The sequence below is a fragment of the Pteropus alecto genome, unplaced genomic scaffold, assembly GCF_000325575.1.
Source record: "Pteropus alecto unplaced genomic scaffold, ASM32557v1 scaffold134, whole genome shotgun sequence".
Taxonomy (NCBI): Eukaryota; Metazoa; Chordata; class Mammalia; order Chiroptera; family Pteropodidae; genus Pteropus; species Pteropus alecto.
The window spans coordinates 3,992,932-4,002,848 of record NW_006436283.1 but is presented as its reverse complement, the minus strand read 5'-3'; the positions used below and the strand labels follow the sequence as shown (position 1 = coordinate 4,002,848).

Here is a 9,917-nt window from a genome sequence, read left to right as displayed (position 1 = left end):
CATGGGGGAGGGGCTCGCCCCGGGAGTGTCTGGCTAGGAGAGACACAGAGCAGCCTTGGGGAACGGGCGCCACTCCAGTAGGTGGAGAGGCCGGGGGGCGGCGGGAACACAGCTGCTTCAGCGTGGGGGCGAGTGAGCAAAGTTCCAGAAGCTAGAGAAAGTCAAATTTGTGATGGAGAATGACAGCGGTTCGGATTTGCCAGGTAACAGGAGGGAAGTGTGTTGCCGCTGGATTATGGGTGGCTGAGAAGCTCAGACTTTGTGATTCTTGAATGGGAACAGGGTGGCTTTTGTCCCTGGTAGACTGGGCCAGTGGCCATGTGACAGACAGACCCAAGAAGGCAAAGAGGATCTTTGGGGTCAGGCCTGAAGCAAATGAAGAAAGGGTGGGATATGAGGGCGGGCCGATGGGAATTGGCGGCTGGTTGCTGGAGGGAGGGGAGGAGGAATGGGCGTTTCATGTGTGTGAGAAAGAGCCTTAGACCAAGAAGTTGAAGCTGACGGGAAGTCATCTGGGGCCGGGAAGCTGGGCTGACTGCACTGGCTGCGGTGGGGGTGCCCGGCCCTACCGCTGAGGGTCAGGAGATGATCCGGCCTGGAGTGGGGCCCTCCCGGCCCACCGTCCAGTTCCCAGGGTCCCGAGCAGCTCTGCCTGAATCCCTTCCCCTGGTGGAGCTGGGCCATGAGGTTTTTCCTGATTCCCAGAGGCCCCGCCCCCTTACTCCCAACCGTGTCCTTTCCCCGTTACAGCCCCCCCCACATGCACTTTGGGGGCCTGAATGGGCCTCTGCTCCCTAGCGCCAAAGGGTCTCCAACCCTCAGGGACTGCCACAGTCCAAACTCTAGTCCCAGTGCGTTAAATTCTTTTACGAAAGGCACCCAATGAGCTAGTGAGAAACTCGTTGCCCTAGGTAAGGGTGAAGGGGGGCTTTCTTGAGGTCAAAAACGAGTGTTCTCTCAAACAGGATACATTAGGAAGAGGCCAAGAATAGGGTCAGGCAAGTGAGGTACTTGCTTGGGGCACACAAATTGAAAGGGGACAGCAATCTCGAGAGACATATTTCAATACAATATTAAGTACTCAGAATAGTTTTTAAAATCTGTATCAATGCAAAAATATTCACGATAAACAAAAAAAAATCAAAGTGTTAAATAAAGACAGGCTGTTGTTTGTCTTAATGACCCTGCGTGGCTGTTGTGTCCCCAACCGAGTGAGTTTATAAGGGTTAGCGAAGGTAAGCCAGCAGCCCCGGCAATGTGGGGCTTTACACACAGGTTTGTTTGGTTTTTTTTAATAGGGCATTTATTAAATTTTTCCACTTGTTTCAAAAGACGGGAGGATGTTTTCACAAGTATGCGCGGGGCGCACGTTCTTTTCTTTTGCTTCGGGCTCCATGTGGTGCTCTCCGCTTTCAAGGAGGGAGGAAGGTGCCCCCGCCCCCAAGGTCGAGTCGCCCGCAGCACAGGCCGCGGCCCGGGTGAGGATCCCGCTGCGGACAGCAGGGGCCGCTGTGGGGCTGCGCGCCCAGGACCGCTCGGTCCGGAAGCCGCCGCAGCCGCATTCCCGACACCCCAGCTCACAGCCCGAGCTCGCCAGGGGGAGCTGACCCAGTTGCTCAGCTCTTCGATGACAAGGTTATCCTCGAGTGTAGAGCCAGCATCACCACGAGACCTAGTGTCCTCCCCTTGCCCAGCAAGAGCATGCCTGGCCCGGTCCGGGGAGAACAGCTTATTATCAATCTCTTCTTTCTCGGGGGTGAGGAGTGTGTGTGTGTGTGGGGGGGGGCTCTCTCAAGGGCCACATCCCCCAGTGATTCCAGTTTGGGCTGCTTCGGAGGCCCCTTTGCCACTCTTAAGCCAACTGAAGTGAAGCTGGGGAGGGGATCTTTCGTGGTCCCAGAGATTATGCCCAGCCCCCATCTCCGACCTCTGATGCCCCTTGGCGGCTCACAGTCCCTAGGGCCGCACGGCCACCGCCGCCTCTGGCTCAGCCTCAGCTCACCAGGGGCCACGGGCCCAGCACCCAGCAGGTCTCCTGGGCTCCTCCCATGTCCCTTTCCTTTGTCCTCTGCCTCCCGAGGCCGCTCCTGTCCGTTCGCCTCTTCCTTCCTCCTTCCATCTCTGCCTTCTCTCTCAAGACACTGCTCTCTGCCTGCCCGGTCCCCCCTCTCTCCCCGCTCCTGCCGCCGCCTCCTGCAGCCACCCTCCTGAGCACTCCCCCTTGCCCCCCGCACGGAGCCTGACCCTGTGTCCTGCGTGGGGCCCTCCCGGGAAGGCCTCGCCCGGCCGTCCTCCCGTTCTGCACTGGCCGCTCGTTTGCACAGCTCGCTCTTGGCCCGCACGCTGGTCTTGCTTTCTAAGAGTGGTATTTATTTATTCTTTGGATTTCTATCCACTGCCTCTGCTGTGCCAGGCCCAGGGGATGAGGCGCAGCCTGCATCCAAAGAGTTCACGGTCGGAGAGACAAGACTTTTCCTGTGTGTCAGCTGAATCTTCCCAGGCAGCCTGGAGCCCTCCCAAGGGGCAGAGGCTGCTTCCTGCCTCTCCTGCAGCCCACCCGGGGGTGATGACCTCCTGGTCCCTCCTTGGGGAGTGGATGCTGCTGACGGCTGCTGACTGTTGCCTTCATCAGGCATGGGGGCTGGGCAGGCCCTGGCCGAGGCTGAGGGGTGCGGGATAGAGGGCTTCCGAAAGGAGTCTGAGAGCCCGGGGAAGGTGTCGGGGTTGAATGCTGAGAGCACGTTTCCTTTCTCAAATGCCCAAGGGCCGACGGCCACGTGCAGCTTGAGCAGCAGGCCCATGCGCTTGGCAGCGCTCCGCTCCAGGAGGTGGAGGCCGTCACCAGGGCACCGGGACCAGCAGACCCCGTTCCGAACATCTCTTCCTTGATTCCTCCCTCACCTTCCTACACTCGCCAGGGAGGAGAGCTCCAGAACAAAAGATTAAAGCCCCCTGACTTTTTAAAATAAGCGCAGCCAGCCTTCCTGCCCTTCCCCCCTCGCCCCTGCCCCAAGCCCAGCTTCCAGTCTCCAGCCCTGTGCTCCCGACCAAACAGGTCCGGGCCCCCACCGCAGTCCTACACCCCTACTCCGGAGTGGCCCATGACCAGCCAAGGCTGAGACACAGGTTGGCCGGTGGGGCGGGGGAGACGGGACTTTCGAGAACAGGCCCCAGCCCTGAATGGAGGAAGGGAGACAGAGGCTGGTGGCAGATGGCAGGAAAAAGACCAACTGAGCGGGCACAGACGCAGGAAGAACGGGTCTGTTTAATGCCACGTCTGGGTCTGCTGACAAACATCAGAAACTACAAAAGGAGGGCAGGCAGTCACACAGATGGCCGCACAAGGACAGGACGGGAGGGGACACAGGCACGGCACCCACAGCAGCAAAACATCCTGGAGGACGATACACGTGACCGGGGGGCACACATGGGGTCGGTCCCCAGCAACTCGGACCCAGATGGATGGACAGGACCGACTGCCAGCCAGCAGCGGGGGCTGGGGGCAGCGGGGAGGACAGGCCCTCGGCCCTCAGAGCTCCTGGGTGAGATGGAGGCATCTGGTCCTGTCAACACTGTCCAGCTGATGGGCGGTCTGGAGCCCCCGCTGCTGCCAGGGCTGTCTCAGTGGCAAAGGCAGCCGGGGCTGGCATTGGGCTTGTACACGGCCCCTCCCCCAGCGCAGTCACCCTGCCCAGAACTTCCGGCCCCTCCTGTCTGCCCTTGTAAGACAGGGAGCCACATCCTTTTGTGGGGGGGGTAAAGTGGGGGAGAGCCAAATCCTTCTTGCCTAGAAGTGGAAAGGAGTGTGGGGAGCCGGTCAGAGAACAAGCCGGGCTTTGCTGGCAAGCTACGTCACCCCAACCCTGCCCATGCAGGCCCTCGAGTCACCCCGACTCAGCCCACAGGCCCAGATCCTCTCTGAGCTGATGTGGGACCCCCATCTCTGCCGGAACAATCTGATCTCTGCCCAGAAGCGTGACCAGGACCCCTTCCCGTCCCACACGCAGACGAGCAAAACCGAGGCTTCGCGTGTGCCTCTGGGCCCTGCATGTGTGCATTATAGATATGTATGTATGTATATATATATTTATATATAGATTGTATATAGAATATATCTGTATATACGGTAGATATGTGTGCGTAATAGTCTAGATAGGTGACGTGGGGACCTGCATGCTGGTCGGGCAGGCAGGATCGGGGCTGGTGTGTTCCTGCAGTGACGCGCACACCTGGCCCCGCGTCCTGCCAGCTGCTCAGCTGGGTCCCTAACAGTGAGTAGAAAAGCTAAGAAGGGTGGGCCTGGCTCTTCAAGGAGGAAGGGTCCCCCACCCTCACAGGCCACCCGCCACCGACCGGGTCAGCACCCAGGCAGCCAGTGCCACCGGATCCAGGGGGACTGTGGCCGAGGCAGAGGCCTCTTTCCAGGAAGACGAGTCAGGGATCCCTCCAGCTTCCTTGGTGCCCAGAAGTGGAAGGTCGAGGAGGGTCTTCGGAACTTGGCCTTCTGCTCGAGGTGCTGCCAGGGAGCGGGGAGGAGAGAGGGGGTCCTAAGGCCCCGAGGAGGGCAATGTGGCCGGTGGGCTGTAGACGAGACAGGAGAAGGACACGGCAGGTTACAAGGGCACAGAGCGGGACCAGGGAGCCTGCGGGGCTGGGGAGAAGGGTCGGGGGACGGCAAGGCAGGACACGCCCTGCTGACACCGGCTCTGCTCAGTGCGGTTGACAGCAGCCCACTAGCCCCGCGTTCTGGTCCCCCCTCCTGCTAGGAGCCTGCCGTGTGACCCCAGGCAAGTCAGCTGGCCCATCGCAACCCCGGGTCTCTTTCTCGAAAATGCGAATGTCTGCCTTGCCTAGCTCCATGAGGACGGAGTGACACTAGTGTGGGAAAGTGTTTCACGAGGCACAGAGAACCTTACAAATGTGAGTCCTCTGCCGCTGATTCTGAGACTCACGCGCTCTCTGCTCGGCCTGTCTGAGTCTCCGCCGGCCACCCATAGCAGCCATTTGTGCTCACCGCCACGCCCCCCACTCCCTCACCCACAAAAATGCACACACGCCCTGAAGTGGAGACAGCTCAGTAAACAGTGGTGTCTGGCCCACCTCCGAGTCCCTGATAAGAGCTGGATGGAGGCCTTCTAGAACTCTGCTGTCACTCCCTCCCGCCCTCTGAATGGACTAGGACCTTGGCGGCAGGTTGAGTCTGAGGATCCAGGCCCAGGGAGACACGTCTTCTTGGGGGGCCGCGCCCCTGAACTCAGGAGACCAGAGATTGGGGGAGAGTGTGCGAGCGGATGAGGGGACAACTTCCACGACACCCGTCACAGCTCGGGAGAGGCCCAGACTCGAGGTGGCCAGGTCCAGGTGGGAGCAGGGCCTGGCCGCTCCCCACCATAGCCATCCTCATTCTGTCCACAAGGAGCAAGCAGAGTGGGGCAGATGGGGAGATCTGGCGGTTTCCTAATGCCTGGGGTTTGGCAAGATTTACGTCCCAGAGGTCCAGCTAGGGCAAGAGAAGGGCGGGGAGAAGGCTTCGTGTCGGGAAACGCGTCCATGTGTTTCTGATTCACTCGGGCTTATGCTGGCTAGCTCCCTCCCCGGTCCCTCTAGGCCCCTGTAAAAAAGGCCCTTTTCTCTAGAAGCAGGAAGTCCTGTCTCCTGGCTGTAAACAAACTCATCTTTGGCGGCAGAGTCTGCCTGGGGAGAGGCGTGGGAGGGCAAGACCCCTTCCCCCCACTGACCCCTCCCTGGCCCCTCTGGCCGCTTCCAGCAGCATTTCTGGCTCTGCCAGTGCTTCCTTGGGCAGGTAAAAAAAATCCCGTCCACCCAGGGGTCCGGGGCAGGCCGGGGCCCAGCTGTGCACATCTGGAGTGGCTGCCTGGCTGGAGCTGCAGTTCCCCAGGACTCCCTGCTCTCCTGGGGTGGTGCCGCTGTGGGGGAAGGGAGCGAAAGAAGCCTGGGGCCAGTGTGGTCAGCGGCAGGAAGGTCGGGAGGCCTGGTCTCCCAAGGCCGCCATCGGGGATGTTCTCCGCAGAGCTGGGCCCACCGGGAGGCCTGTGAGCAGGAGCCCAGCGGTCCCAGGCCGGCTCAGAGTCCGGGGAGGGGACAACGCTTTTCCATGAGAAACTGCTGGGAATGTTTCTCTACATCGCGTGTCCTGAGCTGCTGGCTGACCCCTGCTTCCCATTCCCGCCTCCGCTTCGCCTTCTCCTTCCTACCCCGGCCCTGCCTCCACCCCTCCATTGAGCTCCCAGAGCCAGCCGCCCCTCCTTGGGGGCCCAGGGAGGCCGAGAGTGTTCCCAGCCGCCATGTCTCGGGACCAGCCCTTCCCGCGTGCTCTGCTCCGAGTCAGCTGAAGTCATTGAGGCCAGCCACTCTCGTTGAGCCATGTCCCGGGCGCTCGCCCCAGAACTGAGAACCTTCTCAGAACTGGGAGTCCGGCCTCTGGGGTCAGCCCAGAAGTAAACACCGCTGTTGGTGTGCATGCGAGTGATGCCTACGCAGGCCCGTGTGGGCCTGGGCAGCGCAGGCATGTGTGTGCGTCCTCGTGACTCGCCCGGCTCCAGCCTTGTTGAGGCAGAGGTGGGAGAGAGCGCTGGGCAGCCTAGGTGAAAACAGCCCATGTGACTGGTGCCCAGGGAGGAAATGGCCGGAATCACCAGGTTCCTGCCAGGAACCTCCTGTGCCTCTCTGCCCGGGGCAGCCGCTGTCTTGGGGTGCTCCGAGCACGTCCCTGTTCTAGGGGAGGGGACTTTGTTCTGCCCAAGGGAGAGAATTTGTTTGGGGCTCACAGCTCTGCACAGACGCAGACAGGAGTAGGGGCCTGGGCGTGAGTGGGCCTTCCCTTATTGTGCCTGTTCCCAGACGCAGCCTCCTGGACGCGTTCCTGCCCAGCGGTCAGGCCCTGGGCCCCAGGAGAGATGGGAGACCAGGGGACAGGGGAGGACATGGCAGGGAGCTGCCCGGCCCACCCTCACCCCTCCTCACGTGGTGGCGTTGGGGACTTGCTGTACCCAGCCCACTTCCTTGTAGGCAGCAGTCACATGGCTGTAGATGAGGCCACGCAGCTTGGCCCAGGCTCTCTGCGTCTCGGGCGGGAAGTCATTGGCAAATTCCTCGGCGATCACCTCCAGAATGACCCCAGAGAGGATCTGGGGGCAAAGGAAGGAAGGGGGAGTAAATGCCTGGGCACCCTGCCCGCTGCGCTCCGCAGCAGGCTTGCTACCCCGCGTTCGGCCAAGGTGAAGGTTCATGACGTGACAGCCTGCCAGCTTTGGGAACCAGGCCCCCTCAAGGCTCAGCCCCCATCCTGCTGCCCCTCCTTGTCACAGCCGAGCCGTGAAGCGGGGGGAGTGGCTCGGCTGCCCAGTGGTCACCGCTGCTGCTCTAGGGAGCCCTCCCTGAGCCCGCCGGCCGGGTGGGTCGCGGGCCGACATACCTTGAAGTACACGGGCTCCACCTTGTGCTTGAGGGCGTGGGCTTTGCCCACCAGGGTGAGCACAGTGGACACCTTGTCGGGGTCCTGCAGGTTCTCCACGACGGTGTTGAGGGCCCCCATGACCCGGCAGGCGTGCTTCCGCAGCTGGGGGCTCCGCTCCATCTCCAGGGGCTCCTTCATGTGCTTGAACTGGCTGAAGTACTGCTTGGCCGACGGGAAGTTCACGAAGAACCTGGCGGGGGTTGGGGGTGGGGTGGGGTGGGCGCTGAAGCAGGGGCGGCCTTGGGCCCCACCCCGAGGGGGCCAGGACATGGGCTGTGTGGGGCTGGGAGAAGCAGGACCCACCCCAGTAATTGTTTTTGCTACCATGTGAAAACACAGGCCCTCCTCCGGCCCAGCCGGCTTACATGTGGCCGCCTACCCAGGCCCCGGACACTTCTAGCCGCCAGACCTGCTCAGGCTGGCCGCTTTGTCCCCCAGGCCTCTGCCTTCCTTGCTTCTTGCCTCCTCCCCAAGCCCTGCGCACCCTTTAAGGTCTGCTCCCCTCACCGCTGGGAGGGGAAGAGCTTTACATTTTCTGAGTCTCTGTTTCCTCATCCATGAAATGGGCATTTTGCTGTGGGTTATTGTGAGGATGAAACGAGAAGCTGCATCCGTGGCCACCGTGGGGCTCAGGAAATGCCGGCCTTTCCTGCGAACGAGTTCGAGCGCTCTTTGCAAGCAAAGTAAAGCGGGAGTGACTTAGCTCAGGTCCCCCAGCCCAGGAGGGAAGAAACGAGACTCCGAGACTCCGGCCCTCTCCTTCCAGCTCTGCCTCCTCCCCCTTCGCCCCTCTGCCTCCCTCCTCAGCGGGCAGTAAACACGGAGTGGCCATCGATGTTGCCTGCCGGGCGTGCTTCTGAAATCACCTCGCGTGGGAACGTCCCACTTCTCCGAGGAGCCCGCACACTTCCTGGAACAGACCCCGGGTCTCCCCTCACCTCTCCAGTTTCCCTGAAGTTGTCTGTCCGCCCCAATATCACTTGCATTACGTACGTCACTGTCATGCTCAGAAACATTCAGGCTTCCCGCACACTGTCCACCACTGACGTGTCCAACGCCACGTCCACCTTCTCCCCTATGCCCGAGCCATCGCGGCTGCAGCCCCACAGCTTTGCTCGGGGCATTGGGGAACAGTCCTCGGGGGTCCTGCCTCGCGCTCCACCCAGCGAAAGGCCTTCCAAGTCCGTTTCCTTTCCCCCCTGGCGCCCAGGCTGGCCCAGGGCGACTGATTTCCCCTCAGGGCCATCGGTGCGTTGCCCGCAGCCTTTTACTGTGTCACACAGCCCCGGGGTAGAACCAAGGTCTCATGCACCCTCTGACCTGTCATCTTGGCCCAGGGCCCTGCGTTCGCAGGAAGACGCTGACCGCTGGGGCCGGACGTCATGGGGAGTACATGAACAGGCTTGATCGGATCCTACGTAGCTTAACAGAAGCCTCACGAAACGTAGGGAATGTCTTGGACCTGTTTTTCAGGTCGTTTCATATTTCGGAGTGTTCCCCTTTGTGGTCAGAGAGCTGAAAGTTTGCCAAAACAGCCCTTTGGCCAGGGGTCAAGCCTCAGACCTGAGAGCTGGAACAGATGCACAAAGAGCATCTGGTCCAGGCCATGCAGGCGGGCGAAGCTAACTGTGCGGCTGCTAAAGGCTGACGGCAGGGGCGTGACCAGGACCCAGGACACAGTCCACGCGGAGACCCAGGAGGGCCCCTCTCGGAGGCTGAGTGTGACCTTGGGCAAATGACTTCACAATCTCCTGTCTGCAAAAGTGTGAGAGGGGTCCCTCCAGCTCGCGGTTTCGCAGATACGCCGGTGAGGACGGAGGAGGAAGCGAGTCTGCAAATCCATCCATTGGATTTTTTTTTTTTTTTTAGAGAAGCACCGTAGTGAAGAACAAATGTGAAAACCCCGATCTGGACTTAAATGGGGATCTCAGACTTTGGGGCTTTTACAGGGCAATAAAAACCATGACCTCTAGTTGCCTGGCCTGTCACAGTGTGCCAAGCATCTACGTCCATCTCGGTGATAAGGGAATATCGGAGAATATTTACCGAGCGTTTACTACCTGATCTCATCAGTCCTTGCCATACTCTCCCGAAGCGGGCTCTGTTTTATTCTCACCTTCTGCATTAAGAATCGATGCCCGAGGTTGCCCAGGGAAGTTGGGGGCAGGGCCAGGAAGGGGCCTGGCAGTCCCTGCTTTCACAGTTTCCCCATCCTACCTCTGAGAGACGGCACTGCGGGGGCTGGTGGGGCGGGGTGGTGGCCTAGGACCTACCAAGTCTCCTGCCCCAACACCCAGGGCCAGATTATGGCCCTGAGGAGTGGCAGTCCCAGGGACTTCCTCTTCTGGGCCAGGGGAGTCTAGGGCCCACGTGCTCTCCATCCTGCTTCTCTGCCCAGCCCCTCTGTGTTTACTTTTGAGCAGCCCCCTCCGCCCCCCCG

The 9,917-nt window shown here is 60.8% G+C and overlaps 1 protein-coding gene across 1 annotated transcript in view; it reads right to left on the bottom strand.

Moving 5' to 3' along the window:
* Positions 1 to 3,247: 3,247 nt before the first annotated feature.
* The window catches only part of CYGB (cytoglobin), a 9,336-nt gene continuing 2,666 nt past the window's right edge, over positions 3,248 to 9,917 (bottom strand). Inside the window, exons 2-4 of the mRNA XM_006912191.3 lie at positions 7,436 to 7,667; positions 6,985 to 7,148; positions 3,248 to 4,581 (exon numbers count right to left, since the gene is read on the bottom strand). Coding sequence (XP_006912253.1) covers positions 4,548 to 4,581; positions 6,985 to 7,148; positions 7,436 to 7,667 — 430 coding nt within the window. The 3' untranslated portion in view covers positions 3,248 to 4,547. The remainder of the gene's footprint in view (positions 4,582 to 6,984; positions 7,149 to 7,435; positions 7,668 to 9,917) is intronic.